Consider the following 17,914-nt stretch of genomic DNA (forward strand, 5'->3'; position numbering starts at 1 on the left):
TGAATCCTCTCTAGCCAAATGCTGTCTATTCTTTATACGTTGTTTACTTGTTGTATTTATAATAACATCATGAATTGATAAACATGATCGACAATGGTTACAAACATACAGATGATGTAAGGTTATACAGGCCTTGCCGTCTCACGTATGAAAATATACAGGTTGTTCAAATTGCATTCAACCGTCCAAATTCGGCCATTCGCAAATCACCGGGGCTATTCGTTCAACGCTAGTTTTCGTAGGTCGTAAACTTAACTTTGATGTATTTTTAAAGACCTTATTTCAATTTGATAACTATTGAGAGGGTCCTTATTGGTCTGGGTTAAAGAGACTCAATATAACAAAATGTCGACGTTTCGATTTATTTAAAGTCGTCTTCAGGGCTATTGTCAGTTGGTCTCCATTGTCATCTTCAGTAATAAATAATCGAAGGATGATGATATGATCACAGGCATACTACGGAATCTAACTCGAAATAATCAGTAAAGTTAACGCTAACGTTAACGCAATAAACTGATGAATGCGCATGCGTAAATGCTAATTATAACATTAACGTTTACGTTCATGGCAGCAGTTTAACTCTCTACTATCCAGTGCGAGATATCAAAGTACAAAATATTGTTGATGGCCAAAACCGCATCCCTCTATCTTCTTTTGTTTTCAAGTTATAAGTAATAAATCATTTTTCGGCTTTTCGTACTGGTGCCTTTATTTCGTAAAGTATCACATATATCGAAAAACAAATGCTGCATTCTACAGACACTTTTTTATGTAGAATGCAGCGGCGTAGTTGAAAATTATTTTCAGTCCGCCACTCCAATCAATGATATAGTGGTAACTTTCATTTTTTTTAATATAAACTCTATGTCATTTTTACATACTCCAGTCTCATATTTTTTTCTGATTCAGAATATACAGGGTTAAAACTATTTAGAGGGCAGGGCCGCCGTCAGGACCGGCAAACCGGGCACCCTGCCGGGGCGGCACATTCTGGGGGCGGCAAATCAGTTGATCAAACGAGACCAATTTTTAATACAAACATTTTTTTTCAAAATCGGAAAGAGGAACATTATTAGAGTGAAATCGAAAAGGCGGCTTTTTGCGCTTGGTCGCCAAACAATTCACATATGTTCTCAAAGTACCGAATAAAAATGGATTTCAACAAGAAAGAAGGGGAATACCGCCAGATGGAAGATGATCAAAGATGCCGCATTCTACTCATATGTAACTATCAAAGTCAGCCTGTTAATATCTCCACCGCAGCGGCCACTCACTGTCCCTCTTTTTGAGTTATCGCTCTCTAGCCAGTCGGTCTCTTTGATAAACATCACGGACTGTATAGTTTTTATGACGGCTTCAAAGACAATTCAGAAATAATTTTTATATTCTGTTTGCTAATCTGAATTCGAAATGTTCATTTCTGGGAGGGCTTCAAAATACTTGAGAAGCAAGAGTACTTATCAACCCTTTTCAATAGTATATCGTGTTTATACGAATTAAGACTGTTGTAGATTTTCATAATTCTCTTTATCTGTGGAGTTTAAAATTTCAAATTTTCAAACTAGTGAATTTGATTGTTTGCAAATAAAAAGTTAAAGAAACGTGGCACGGTGCACTCCTATAAAAAACCAATTTGGCGATTCTGCGCCCTTGCTTCACCCAAATGAACTCCTCTTTCATACATTGCATAGTCGAGATATACGCACTGCGCACACTTACCCACTGCGCTCAGTTACCCCGAATGACTCTATATATGTATTTTACTGCATGATATCGGAGCCGGCGTAGTTAGTAGATATATAACCCACTCTTTTGTATTTCTTTTTTCTTATGGTTTTTTAGATTCAACATTTACTCAACTCATAAAAAAAAACTTATCCCTAAATATTTACATTTTGAACAGGTTGTACATTATTCCATAAAGAATTATGTACTTGAACTCAATATAGTCACATCAAGTTGGCAAAATATCATTTTGATATGCGGGGACGGCGAATTTTTAATTTGCCGGGGCGGCAAAATGACTGGCGGCGGCCCTGTTAGAGGGGGACTACAGAGATATCGAAAACCGTTAGAAATACAGGGTAGCTTGAATTACGAAAAAGTTGCGTTATTCAAGGCTGAGTGGGTGGGTGCAAACAGTTCCCAAATATCTCTGATGGTTCCTGAGATATCTCGAAAAAACTGAAAATCAAGATTATCATTTTTTCTTCATAAATCATTCGTTTTTGGAGATAACTACAAGAAATTCGGTGTGTAGTCATAATGGTAGGTATATAGCGATTATACTGGTGTACTACTTTTTTGTGATTTAAGCTACCCTTTATTTTTAACGGTTTTCGGTATTCCTATATTCAGCCGCTAAATAGTTATAACCCTGTATAACATAAAACGTATCTCTAATTGATCTTCCAATAAAAAAAACTCAAAAACTAGTTCGGTCAAGTTGGCAGGTCTTTTTCATTGATAATATGATAATGAACTTCATACTCTTATGTTTTGTCAGGTTATGAGAGATTTTGGAGATCACTTTCATTCCGGATATTCGAGAAGATTGAAAAGGTTTTGGAACATATTCAGTTCAGTCCAGGTTTATAAAATTTCCTGAAAGAGATTTATTCCATATTGGAAAATTTTTCATCCTTTCAAATATCTGGAATGAAAGTGATCTTCAAAATCTCTCATATTAGTAATAAAAATGAAGTTTATTCTTTGAAATCTACAAGGTTGCTACAGTTCTAATATCTGAATAATAAACCTAAGAAAATTCACTGAAGGCAAAGCCTGTGTCGACACAATTTAAGAGCATAAAATTCATTATCATATTATCAATGAAATGACCGACTAGACCAACTAGACCGAACTAGTTTTTGAGTTTTTTTATTGGAAGAACAATCAGAGACACGACGTATGTTATATATTTTGAATCAGAAAAAAAATATGGAACTGGAATACGTAAAAATAACACAGGGTTCAGTGCGGAAAATGCACTTTCCACATGAGTTACGAACAGTAGTTTTCCTACTAGCATAAATGAAACGTCGTAACCGTAAAACTGTCAAAGTTCGTACACATAACTATGAGTTCAATTTCAATTTCTTATCACAGTTCGCATAAGTTTGAATTCAGTACTTTAAAATTATTAACATAATTATGTTTACGAACTTTGACAGGAGTTTTACGGTTACGTCCATTGTGAATCGGCACTTTACTTCTGCGCTAAGACCTTAAAATTCCAAGGCTAAGACGTTTACGCAACTCAAAATACACAGTAATTGTTTACATTGCCATCTAATGACGATTATAGTAGAATGGGGATTTGTTCAAAATCTTTCGTCTTAAAATTTTCCGTAGGGTTCGGTAATAACACCTGAACTCGGAAGCGATCAATAGAATATCAATAGAAAATGTAGTTTGCCGAATTAATATCAAATATAGGGGACGATGGGGTAATTGCGGACGCGGGGTAAAAGCTGACACAGGGATATCTACTAGATCCTTCTCCATGCGCTCAGTTATCATGACCAAGTTATCTAGTTTCAATCAAAGATTATGATTATAGATTATAATCTTTGTTTTCAATCATCTTTAGTGCGAAGAAAACAGTTACTACCGGTGATCGTCAAAGTTTTACAAATAAGTCATTTCGAAAAATTTTGTAACTTTTGATCTAATTGTGAGCATTTATCATCTTGCTTGTGGTTTATATAGAAAAAGTGATGTCGAATAGTAAATAATTTCTATCGATTGCTTTGTTTCAATAAAGGTGATGCTCAAATATATAACATTCAACAAAATATTGTACCAGTCTCGAATTTTTGTTTTATTATTTTTGAAATGCCATTTGAGGTAATTGCGAACAAGGCAATCATCCCAGATATAGTGAATAAAAAACAATAATAATTATTTTTTGTTCACAGATGTTTCGAAAATATATATGAAAGACGTACAAAAATAATTTTGCAACAGAAAAAAAAGAACTAATTCTGCCTTTTCTGCTAACTACTATTTCTTAGACTAAGAATATTTGTAAAGTGCGGTTATTGGGTACACGAGAACTGTTCAGGTGGAACATCGTCCGAAAAAGGTTTTATCTGTGTTTTCTGCAATTAATATTTACCTCAATTGAATAAATGCGTGAGTAGGTACCCTAAACTGTTTGCATCTAACCCAACACACGTCCGCTTTAACCCCAAATCATTCGGGTAAATACGGACAGGAAGGGTTTTGTATTTCTTGAAAAAAACAATTTTGTTCATTAATCCCGTGAAATTATGAATGATAATAATTCTATAGTTGATTAACCAAAGATTAATAAATTAATAAAATCAGACTGATTAGTCATTATCTACAAGTGTTATACATCATTTTCCTTCAGCGTCCGCAATTACCCCATCGTCCCCTACCTAATACTTTCACGAAAACGCTATTAACCGTAGCGACACCTACTGGCGTTACTCGCAAAAGAAGGAAAATTATTTCCTTTTTTTCATTTCATCAAATTTTTCAGAGTTTCAATGTATTTTATGTTAACCCGGCCGTAGAAGAATCCAACAAATCGTCTTTCATAAAAAACAGTTCATCCAATCTTGAGTTATAACGTGCTGTAACCCACAAAATGGCCGACTTTGTTTTATATATATTAAGATATAACATTTAGTGGAATACTTACTTTTAGTCTACGAAGAAAGCTTTTTTGATATTTTAGGTTTTTTTCAATCATAAATAAAGAGAAATTTTAATCAAAAAATATTGTTTATTACAATATAGTATATATTATATGTATATAACATTAAACATTATATAGGACAATTTTAGTCAATTATTATCACTAATATATACGAATTTACAGTTTATATACAGGGTTGGGATAAAGTTTGGCACCAAATTAATATTTTCAAATCGGAACGGATGGTAATTTTGAAGATTTTCATAAAGAATACGTCATGAAAAGCAGAACGAGTTATCTAATACAATGTATATCGTTTTATTTCTCACTAGTGATACAAATAAAAACGATTAATTTATTTGAATGGATTTTTTTCTCAAATGTACAAAAAGACTGAATTTCTTCTTTTTACAGATAATTTCTACATGGAACCCGATATGGAAAGATCCGAAACAAGGTGCACTTTCAGAATCTGCAGAAATATACAGGGTGTCCCATTTAAATAAAAAAAAGTTTTGTCATTTCCGGTTAAACCGGAAGTATCTCATTAATGAAAATATGCTCATCAGATTCATTGTGGTCCATTACACTCAGCTGCCAAATTTCAAAAATATCGCCCGTTTTGTTTTAAAGATATTAATTTGGTGCCAAACTTTATCCCAACCCTGTATATACACTTTAAGGTATATCATGTCTTTTGTAAAATAAAAGATAAGGAACTCTGTATCCTTGTGGTCTCAACACACTTTCTACTGCCACTGCCTTGACTTTAGAATCATAAAATCCCAACCAGGTATTATAACCAGAGTGGAACGTGTCTATAGCACAGCTGGTCTTTCCCGATAGAATTTTCGAGTCAATCTGGAGATGAATGGGGTAATCCACCCTTTTGATTATCTTCGTAGAACCATTCCAGTTGTAATTAAAACATGTCAGGTGGAGAACGAAAACTGCGGGCAGTTGTTGACGTCCTGCATTACCATTCACTATGGTGTACAATGAAGAAGTTTCAATCGAATCCCCACATGAGACATCGAAACTTCCTCGTTTCTTCTTGTTTAATTTCGATGAACGATGTTGAAATGAATCGGGCAGCTTCTCAAACTGATTTATGTGGTTCCATTTCCCAGTCATCTTGGCTGTTGTAGAAATTTGTGAAAGGATGGAATTATCTTTTGAAAGTTGCTGTATCATTAGAAATAGCATTGTTGTTTTTTGTGTGATATATGTATTTCCACCTCAACGACGGATGCCATTATACATTGGAACTCGTTATATTATTTGGTCGTGAATTACAGGAGGACAATATGTAGTATTATGTGGATGATTTTTTGAAAATATGATGATTAATAAATTTCTAGTTACACCAAGTCATAATCTTCCGTGTAATACAATTACAAGCAAATTATTGTAAACTACATTAACTACAATACTCACTTTGAGAAGTCCAAGGTAAAGATATTCTTTTTTTAGTATCAAACAGACACGAATTTATATGATAAATCTCGTCCTCTTCCAACCACGTTATATATAAAAACTGCAGATTCTGATAATAAAATTTACATTAACATTTCAAATAATTTTATATTCAAAGTGTTAAAAAAAATTAAACATCTACTATCTAGAAATTATAGCCCCGGCAAAATAAAATTTCGACGCTCCCGCAAAATTATATTTTGCCACCTTGCTGGACTATTGAGTTTAATTGCATCATTCTTCATGGAATAACGTACAGCATGTTCAAAATGTAGATATTCAGAGATAAGTCTTTTTTATAAATTGATATGCCTTAGTAAATGTTGAATTAAAAAAAAGATAAGAATACAAAAGAGTGGCTTATATTCCTACTAACTACGCCGGCGCCTGTATCATACATCATACACTATAATATACAGGATGGGCTTTTTAAAACGAAACAGACGAGATAACGGGCGGAATAAATTCATTTCGAAAAAATTCTCGGACACGTCGATTTTTGTTTCGAGGGGAACAACATTTAAGGTCAAATTCACAACTATCTCGCTTCAACCCTTAGTGTAAAAACAACAACCCCTAAATTTTAAATGAGGAAGATGGGGTACATTTCACCTCATTTAGAAGGTCTTCTCATACTGAGTTCAGCATATTGGTTTTTTCTTCATTCGATTCATTGATTCTTAAAATATTGACATTTGAATTTGAAACAACTATGGGCCTATGGTATTGACGTCAAGCAAGCTGTCTGAATCACTGAATCAAGCGAATTTATTCATTTATTTTGTAGATTTGATGAAACTCCATAACTGCCATACAACACACATCAAAATAATGTTCATTTCTCTCATCAACAATGAAAAATAAAGAAATAATTTCAATTCTTTCTGCCAAAGAATAAACCATTTTCACCTTAATTGTTGAAGAAAGTAATTACCAATAATAATTATTTCGTTGTCTAATATTGACAATTGACGGTTACCATCGTAACCACAGAATGAATTAGTCAAATAATTGATGATTTCACATAGCATGGTTAGCGGAATGACTGGTACTGTACGAAATTCAAAATTGAATATCTCGAAAACGAATGAATTAAATGAAAAAAAAAAATTAATACGCTGAATTCAACATAAAAAGGCCTTTCAAATGAGGTATCACTCACCCTATCTTTCCTATTCAAAATTTAGGGGTTGGTGTTCTAACACTAAGGGTTGAAACGATTAGTTGTGAATTTTACCTTAAAAGTGGTCCCCCTCCAAACAAAAATCGACGTGTCCGAGCATTTTTTCGAGATAAATTTATTCCGCCCGTTATCTCGTCTGTTTTGTTTTAAAAAGCCCACCCTGTATACAGTGAAACGTTTGAAAAATACTGATATTGAACTGATCTTCAATATGATACAATTTGAATTTCTAAACTACACAGATATATAGAGAGATATATAAAAATCTACAACAGTCTCAATTCGTATAAACACGATATAGGGGAGACTGGGGAGGGTTGATACGTTTTTTGGAATTTTTATTCTGGAAACTGAATTATATGAAGAAGCAGGACTTTTCTTATATTATATAATTCTTCAATTAATCGTTCAACAAAATAAATATAGAAGTCGCAAAACATAAACATCTTATTCTGTACAGAACGTTGAACACAAAAACATGCAAACTGTCTCAAGCCTCCCCAGATATGGGAGGATTGATACGATGTACTGGGAGAGTAATCGAGAGGATTATTCAGCTCAGTAGGTAGGTCAGCAATGATACTGGCTTGCTTTGGTCCTATAGGTGTAGAAAAATCAGGATATTGTCAGTTAGTCACTTCCACACAAGAAAAGTCGGCCTCGTTAAATATATGGGGATTGTACGGTTTTTAAAAATCCCTTTGATATGTTGGATGGTGAAGACGCCTTCATGTAGGCCTATCCAACTAGCTACGGAATATTTTTTGAAGATTATACATGTATCAGGCCTCCCCACGACAAATGTCTCAAACCTCCCCGAAAGCAATTTTTAAAGTGATTTATGTTTTCATCTTATACCCATATATTTTGAAAAGCGAATAAAACTGTAAATTGAGTAGTTTTATGCATATTTCCCAGTGAAATGTTTGTTTATGCCGAAGAATTAATGCATGATCATAAAACCCTTAGGTAACTTGAGTAAAAACTTACAATTTCTCACCTCGAAACACTCTTCGTTGAATATTTCACAAACAAACTACTGTTAGCCTTACATATTAACGTCACGCAATGCCCTCTGCCAAAGAACAGTGTTCACTAGTATAATACTTTTGAAAACGGCTACAGATCGCGGATATAAGCCTGTATCAAGCCTCCCCATGTATCAATGCTCCCTAGTCTCCCCTACTATTGTAAAGAATACTCTTGCTTCTCAAGTATTTTAAATTCCTCTTAGAAATTAACATTTCCAATTCAGATTGGCAAACAGAATATAAAAACTATTTCTGAATTATCTTGGAATCCGTCCCAAAAACTATACAGTCTGTGACGTTTATCAAAGAGACCGACTGGCTAGAGAGCAAAAAAAGGGGCAGTGAGTGGGCGCTGCTGCATGGAGATATATTCAGGCTGACTTTGATAGTTATTTATCAGTAGAATGCGGCATCTTTGATCTTTTTCCATCTGGCGGTATTACCCTTGTTTCTGTTTAAGTGAACATACTTTGAAAATAACATATGTGAATTGTTTGGCGACCAAGCGCAAAAAGCCGCCTTTTCGATTTCACTCTAATAATTAATAATAATGAAAAGTGATAGTGCCTTAACGGCAATGAATAAAATAATGAGGATGAATTCAGATGCATACCACCCGACGATATGAATATCGACAAGTGTTACGATCTGAATTGAGCTAGCCAATTTGTCATCGTCAAGGCCCCCAAATGGAGTACGCTCCACCGAAGAAAAGCAGATGCTGACCATGGTTTCGGCCTCATTTGGCCTCATCAGAGCAACATAGCATTTTTCCACGGTGGAGAACGTTTGGAATTGATGGAACTTTATTCAATGTTGTCATGTTCTAGTGGGTATTATTTACCCACAGCGCCATCCAACATGAAACGGTATCCGATTCAATCCCCCCCAGATAGAAACCAAGACGAAGACAATAGCATATGTCCCATATTTTCCCTAATTCAGTACGCCGATTCGCCTTTGCGAACGTCCGAACGTCGGACGCATGATGAACTGAGAAGTCTGAGACGCGCTCGGTTCGCGGCAGAGTAAGATATATATATATATATATATATATATATATATATATTCTTTTGATATAGAGCATTACAATCTTGAACACCAAACAATAATTATAGCATGTGTATGAGATACAGTTTTAGCAGAGGTTAGCGTAACGGGGTACCATACAAATTGGTGTATGATACAAGAGCTTAGGGAAAAACCTCAGTAAAAAAACCCTTTCTCCCCGTTAGTGTAGTGGATTGTAATTGTTCACGAAATAAGCTGAAATATTCCATATTGAAGGGCATCTCGCACTGCAAAAATTGATTCTTTCTCCAACAAAAAGGAAAATCCAGAAGGTCTTCTCCAAGATACCAGAAACTTTTATCTGAAATAAAGAGAAAACAAAAGCAGAAAAACGTAAAATAATAAAATTAGATTCAATATGTCAGATTGACCTAAAATTGACAACCCAATTCAAAAAAGATTCGGAAACTGCATGTATAGCTATGTTGCTCTGATGAGGCCAAATGAGGCCGAAACCATGGTCAGCATCTGCTTTTCTTCGGTGGAGCGTACTCCATTTGGGGGCCTTGACGATGACAAATTGGCTAGCTCAATTCAGATCGTAACACTTGTCGATATTCATATCGTCGAGTGGTATGCATCTGAATTTATCCTCATAATTAATAATGTTCGTCTTTTCACATTTGGTGCGAAAAAATTGGTATCAACTGATTTGCCGCCCCCAGAATGTGCCGCCCGGCAGGGTGCCCGGTTTGCCGGTCCTGACGGCGGCCATGTTTATAATATTCGAAAACCTGTCACTACTGTAAACACGATCTAGGTTAAATCAATACTGAAAAAGTACTGCAAGGTTATGGCAAAGAGTATTGATACCAGAGACTGTCTCTGTTGATACTCTTTGATTATGGGCCGCCTACCTCTCCCCCTCCCAGCTCCATACCTTCTTCGTCCCTTCGGACCAATGGCGTCATGCGTATACCTGCGGTTGTGTATACGCCCTCTTGGGCCTCTTGAGAATATTTTGAAAATAATTGACCAAACTATTTAATGAATCTGACTGAATATTTTTTATTTTCAATATTGTTATTTTATATTTGGTTTATTTATTACAATAACTTATGTGATATATATGTAATCCTTTTGTTGAAAGCGCAATCCTACTGATATTATTGATTTTAGCCACATTAAAACTATGTTATATGGTATGCGATGCATACCTTAATATTGAATAAGTATATGGATTATGTTATTTTGTATGATAGTATGATACCTGATATATTCTCAAACAACATTGTTACGTTTCCAGGTAAGATACATGCCTTCAAATTGAATAAACGATAAGTTTGTAGTTTGTATTTTACATGTGAAAAAGTATATTGGCAATATTTTTCTTTTCGATGAAAGATAGATATTATGTGTGTCCATAATAGTGTGAATTAGATCTTCTGTGCCTTTTTTTCAATCCTTAGATTTAAATTTTTCAGAGAAAAAAGTATTTCATTGGCGCATTTACACGTGAAAAAAAATAGGAACACAAAAAAAATTGAGTAAACTAATAATAGTTGTGGCTATAAGCCACATACAATATCTTCCGTCAATATATTTTTGTACTCTGTGATTGATTCTGACTACAGCTCAGAATTTGTCTCTGTTGAACTCATAATAAGTGATTATTATTTAGGTTTGTACAGTTTCCGGTACGATTTGATCAAAATATCAAATTATAAACTGAACAATATTTATTGCGGATATGAAAATCATTTCACAATAAATAAACATAAAAATATGTGTGTTGACGGCCTTCTGATATGCAATGCACTTTAAATGATCTGAAAATCTGGAACTTGTCCATACAGATTAACTTAAATGAATTGGAATTCATTCAACTATATAGGCACTATATAGGCATTTAGATATTCACAAATATACATTGAATTCAAAAGGCAAGTGGTTACAAATTCAATGTTTGTTCGGTCGGTAGGTGTTTGGTAGACTTATATATACATAATAGTTAAATTTTATGCAAATTTCCTTCGTTTTGTTCTGAATACTTAATAACTACTTTGTTCACCTTGTTTGTTCTTCAGGTACTCAAATTGCGTTATTTTCAAAAGTAGGATTGTTCATTTCCATTCGAATTAGGTAAATCTAATCTAATTGAGCAGCGATATTAGTCGTAACCAGAAAAGCTAATTCTGTCGAACAATTTACATGCTTGGCAGATAGCTCATGCTTCTTAATTTTTTCATTAAGGTGCTTCAAATCTCTAAATCCTGCCCTTGCCCATACGTTATCACTTGTCTTGAGAATCGTCTTGCGTAAGAAGTTTTTGGAGTTTTATCTGCCTGGGTTAAATTTGAATCGGGAGTCGGTCTACCCAGCAGTTTAATACGGCTTTTTTCCGCCAGCGATAGCCTCGCGAAATCAGTTTTTAAAATATTTTGAACACTATTGTCCGCCATGATTTCAAAACGTAAACAAATACGAACACACGCTAGGTTGTCTATACGCTAGCGGGCAGCGGCTTGACTGAAACCTGAAACTCTGTAATCTGTGCCTGAAACGGATGATAGGGGCGACTTTTATCGTAGCCCTTTTACTCCTTAAAACGACCGACACAAGTCGACTCCCCGAAGTCGGGGCTATACGATTCATCGCCCATGCAGGGACGAACTGCAAGATTATGATTGAAATAAACAAAACTGCAGGAGTCGCATGAAAGTTTTACATTAATAAATTATATAAATAACCGTGGAATGTAATATTTTCATTAAAAATCGTAGCATAAAAGGATTGATTTCTTGTATGGGGGGCTGTAGCCCTATAGTCCTCACAGACCAGCCGCCACTGTGCTCTGGTAATCGTGTACACTCTCAATTGGTATCATCCACTCATTATACTTTGTACCCTCATTGATATATTCTCATATTCGTTCTCGTGCTCGATGTAGGTACATGTAGTTTCTCGTATTCTCGATTGGTGGGTTCCCTCATTAGTACTCTCGTTTTGTACCTCACATAATTTATCAATTGTATCTTCTATTTTTCTGGATGGACGCTTTAATCGTGCTTACTTGTAAACAGTCCGTCTCTGTAAATGTTGTATTCATTGACAAGTTTTTGCACTCTTCAAGACCAACGTTATTTATATATCTCTCATTGATGATCATACTTAGACAATTCAGTTTTCACCTCTTGGCCTATTTCATTATAACAATTCAGCCTTTTCATTAAAATTCATTATTCTAACCTTCCGTTTTTCTGATGGAATCAAAGGGGCTCTCACTGTAAACGTTGATACATATTTGTTTTTATTACTGTATTAGCTTCATGCAGGTAACTTATTCATTTTAGGATTGTGAACGATATATAATAAATGTTTTACGATACCATCTCCAACTCAATTATCTGGTAATACAGTCCACTAGGTACTTTTTTTTTTAATCCCCCCCGATTTTGAACATTTGGTCCTTCGAGCCGCATAATTGAGTTGGAATTTTATCATCGTTCACTAATCATATTTCTCCTCTTTGACCTCTCGTATGAAATTATGCACCTCGACCACGAATATTTTGATCCACTCGGTCACTCTGTCACGATCATGGCCAAAATGTTGTTGCAGGAACTTTGGCTCCAGAAACTGCCATGGGAAGAACCACTGTCTCCTCAAATCACAGAAAGATGGTGCAACATCAGTCTCAACTTGCCATGGCACATGGCAGCAGTCCTCTATCTCGTCGTCCGCTCACCGTCCACAGGATCCAAAGTCACAATGCTCTGCTCGAAAACAAAAGTACCTAACGCCTTTAAATATCCTCACAATTTCGAGACTTGAACCAGCATCTCTAATCTTGGCCAAGTTAACTAATTATGCTCATCGAATTCTATATGGATTATATACACAGATACTCTCCACGACTTTGTGGATGGATTCAACAGTCTCTCTCTCGGGATCTTATCCATTACGCAGGAAGGACGGGCTACCCTATTACAGGGTTGAGCTCATCCAAGACCTAACTCCAATTGTACAAAGGAGATACGTTTCCGGCAAGGAAAATCCAGCGGACTGTGCCTGTCTCGGACTCTTCTCAACTCAGCTATACTGAACACCGCTCTATTGTGGACTGGACCACCATGGATTTCCAAGTCACCAGACTCCTGGCCAATCGTCAGCCGGCAACGACAATTGACCCCGAATCTGAAACAAGACCCACAAAGAACCTGCAAAATCTTGAAAATCTATTTCAATATTTGAAAAGACAAAAAAAATAAACTGTGGCGTTGTTTTAAATTTTCTCCAGACTGTTTTACTGCACAAATTTTTAACGTTAAAGACAGTGAAGTTTTTTAGAACTTGGATTCTCGATTCTCGAAAGTGGTTGGAAGTGACTTTTAATAATGAATTGTCAAAAGTATTGAATAATTATTTCAACATTACTTAGTAATTACTTATAACATTGGTTTTCATTTTTATAGCTGCTGGATATTTCAATTTGTACTTTTAAGATACTTACTCTCGAGCTTACTCATAGTTACTCTCTCGTCATTTCCAGAAAAGATGAAGTCCCTGTATGTTACATAAATTGATCATCGAAATTGATATTGCTTATCGATATTGTTTATATTGTTATTGAATGTTTCACTGAAAGAGTTGAGAAGAATTAGGTTGATTTCATTTTTGTGAAAAAAATTATGTACCTGTTTCCAAAATAAAAAATTGTCTCTTGTCTGTATGCCGTAAAATTTTTCATTATATTAAAATTTTCAGACATTATATCATCCTAATTGAAAATCTTTTCGCTCGGAATATTTATTGTCTCTATGGGTTGCAAAGTTTTTTGATCGTCTTGTAATTCGTAAATACCTATGAACTGGACTCTACTCTTCTATTATCTGTGTGGTTAGTTTTTATACATGAATAAAATGTATGTTGAAGAAAACCATTTTTCTAAATATTGAATTATGTCAACGAAGAGGTGAGAATTATTCAAGATTGAAGATATAGTAGGTACCTAGACTATCTTTATTGCCCAATGAGCAAGTCATTCTTATGGGACATAATGAAAAAAATAACAGATAAAAAACATAGCACAGAACACCAGTCGCCCTTCCCTCTGTACCGTTCGTTTATTTCAGATGAATCTCGATAAATTCGTACGATCTGTGGTCACGTGACTAAAACATCAGTCTACGCCGTCTACTCTCGGATGCTATTGCCGAACGCGGTCCGTGTTTCTGAAATTTGACATATTTATTGGGTTACGTCAATGTCAATATTGTCAACTGTCTTCTGTCCCTCTGTCCGAAGTTCAGTGATATTTTGAAAAGGATTTTGTTATTTCTACAACAAAAACACACTTTCCCTTTCTCTATGTTGTACATTATTCAACTGAAAACAATAACATGTAGCTGGAAAATGTGCCGATCACATTTAGCATTGCTAAAGTTTTGAAGTTCGAGGTTATCGAGACTTCTCTTTGTTGATTTCAAATATTCAAACGAAAAATTTCATGTCAAATATTTCCTGAAGAGAGTGAATTGACTTTCCTGTTTCATTATGTCAGCAAGTACTAACACGATAACAGGAAAAACTCAAAAAACCAAAAGAAATGTTCTGAATCGTCCTGCAAGCAGCAGTATACTAGAAGGAGATTTTTTCCTTTCCTCACGAATAGATATGGAAAACGATGGAGTTACTCCTGCTTATAAATCCAAATTGCTTGCCTTATTCAAACAAATAGAAAAGGAATTTGACATACTTTATCAGGAAAATCAAACCTGTAAGTAGTTCTCACAATACAAACCTTTTTATTCATCAATTCAAATTTAATTTCTTCAGGTGACTTTTGATGTTTTCAGTTATTACTGGTCAATATGTTTGATATTCGAGATATAACCTTGTTTCACTAAGTGACGAATATAATTAACTAAGTATTTGTTGTATGCATATTATGTTCTAAGATTGAAGTTGAGAAGTCAATTTCACTGTCCTCTCTTTTGGATGAAGATCGTTCATATTACTTTCTGATACTTTTAAATTCATCTTTATTTTACCAAACAAATCAATATAGATTCTGTTTCTACAGAGAATTTAGAAGGATGGGATCAGTAGTTAATTTCATCTGCAGCAGACCTTTCGTGAAGGTTTATCAATAATCCCTAATTCCAAATTGAGGGAATTAGGATGAAAACCAAGGCAAAGCATTTTGCTGTTTGAAAAGAGGTCACATAAACTTTGAAATTCGGCAGAGCTACTGAAAAATTTTAATGAAAATGATTGGCATGAAGCTACATTATTTCGCACAGTATTCATTTAAATTTTATCTATATCTAAGCCCTTCAGATTCAGTGTCAATATCATACTTGATGAATATCAATGAAGTTGATGTAAATTTTTTGATGAAATGAAAGGGAAGGTGTAGCTTCTTGTCATAGTTTGGGCAATTTGATCTACTCTTAGCGTTCTACAATTGCCTAAGGTCCAAAATATTTCCGATATACCATACCTTAGACGCCATCCTAAACACAACCTGCAGTTTTATGATTTAGTTAATTGTAACACCTGTGCTTTATTCATTTGAGCTAGTACAACAGATTGAAAAGAGAAAAAGTAATAGAAATGTTTTTTTGGCAAAACCATTATGTACAGGATGGGCAAAATTCGTTGTCTACTGAGGGGATCTCATGAACTATAGCAGCTAGAAGAAAATAGATGACACATTTTCAAGCTCTTTGTTCATGACTAATCCCAATCTGAAAACAGAATCGGCCAATCATTTTTAAATTTCATGTTATAAACAAAAATTGAGATTTTGACGATTCTGAAACTTTTTTGTCTTTGAAGTTACAGATCTGAAACTTGAACCTTCTTAGGCACTTTCATACATAGAATCTACTGACAAAAGATTTTTTCCAATTCAAAAAAAAATCAATAAAAGTTTGCAATTAAAAAAATTAATTTCACCTAATGAGCACATTTCACAGATAGTTTTGGATTTTCCTAAGGTGTATGGGTTCATGATTAGCAAGTGTAGGGATTTCACCTAGTTGAACTGTCTTAAAATCTTTCATAATGCAGTTATTCATTCGAAGTGTGGTGTGGAGTCCCATATATGAGTGCATAAGAAAAAAAAAGGAGGGCGTTCAAAGAAGATTCATGAAGTTCCTTCTGTTTAAGACTGATGGAGTGTATCCACCCCAAGTATGTGACAGTGCAATCTTGTGTGAGCGAACTGGATATTTGAGTTTGGAAATGAGGAGAGTTATTGCTTCTTTATCATTCCTTTTTAATGTCGTCCATTATAAGATTGATTGTTCAGAAATATTGTCGAAAGTCAATTTTAGCGTTCCAAGTTTCAACTCAAGAACTGTCCTGGTTTTCAAGACAGAAAGAGCTCGAACGAACAAGTGATAGGTGCAAAAGGCACAAAAATGTGTGAGAACTTCATATCATTTTGTGTTGGTCTAGACATATTCTCCTCATCAAGGAGAAATTCGATCAAGTCAGCAATTTATTATTTTTCAGGGAATGTATCATAGATCATATAAAATTGATTGAAGCTCTTCTCCTTCCGCTTCTCTTTCTGTGTGGACGTCCTTATCAGATGGGTTTCTTCATGTTCGTCGTGAATGTAGTGTAGTCCTCACCAGCTATATTCATTCCGGGCTTACATCCAAACTCCAGATCACAAGGCAACCTTATTTCTCGACAGAATATAATACAGGCTGGTGTCTGTTCTGTCTATTCTTGTACTGATGATCAGAGACCACTTCAGACAGATATTTTCCTATAATTCGATTCATTCTTTCGGCCATGCCATCTGTGTCTGGGCGAAGGGCCGTTGTCCTTGTCTTCTTGATTTCGAACAATTCGCATATATTATGGAACAGGCTGGACTGTGAATTAAGCCCTTGATGGGAATGTAGGTCGAGTGTTACACCAAGTCGGCAAAACATCTTCTTGGTCAGCACATCCGCCACTGTCGAGGCCTCTTGGAATTGCATGAGCCTCAACACATTAGGTGAAATAGTCCATCAGTATGTACCTATTTCCATCTTTGTTTTATGGCGAATCATTCCAGAGGACTGCCTACGTTGAACTGTTTCATCGGCGCTCTACGATTTTCCCTCGGGCCATTCGATGAAGCGCATAGTTTGCATTTCCGTCACCGGTCCTTGACTTTTTCCTTGCAGTTGACCCAGTAAAAACGCCCTCTTACCTTTTCTAGCATGAAATAACTCCAGAAGATCCATAGTGTAGTTTCTCTAATACTTCTGGCACTCAAATCTCAAGAATTATCAGATGATTTCTGGCTGCGGTACGCTCGTCATTCTCGATGGTCCTCTTCAGCAGTCCTTCCTCTAAAACGATAGAATCCCACTGTGTCCAGTAGGACTTCATCCTAGGATTCAGATGACTCAATTCTTTCCATTTTTGACTCTGTCCTTTTCCTTCCAATCTAGTAACATTTTTCAGTTCTGGGTCACCTTCTTGGTCGTGCTTTAGGGATTCTGGCAGTTACAGTAGAGACTCGATAATCCGGAT

At 35.3% G+C, this 17,914-nt stretch overlaps 1 protein-coding gene across 1 annotated transcript in view; it reads left to right on the plus strand.

Moving 5' to 3' along the window:
* The first annotated feature begins 14,646 nt into the window (after positions 1 to 14,646).
* Positions 14,647 to 17,914, plus strand: part of LOC123307814 (WD repeat-containing protein 37) — a 35,867-nt gene continuing 32,599 nt past the window's right edge. The window contains exon 1 of the mRNA XM_044890256.1: positions 14,647 to 15,149. Coding sequence (XP_044746191.1) covers positions 14,927 to 15,149 — 223 coding nt within the window. The 5' untranslated portion in view covers positions 14,647 to 14,926. The remainder of the gene's footprint in view (positions 15,150 to 17,914) is intronic.

Source organism: Coccinella septempunctata, chromosome 2, assembly GCF_907165205.1.
Source record: "Coccinella septempunctata chromosome 2, icCocSept1.1, whole genome shotgun sequence".
Lineage (NCBI taxonomy): Eukaryota > Metazoa > Arthropoda > Insecta > Coleoptera > Coccinellidae > Coccinella > Coccinella septempunctata.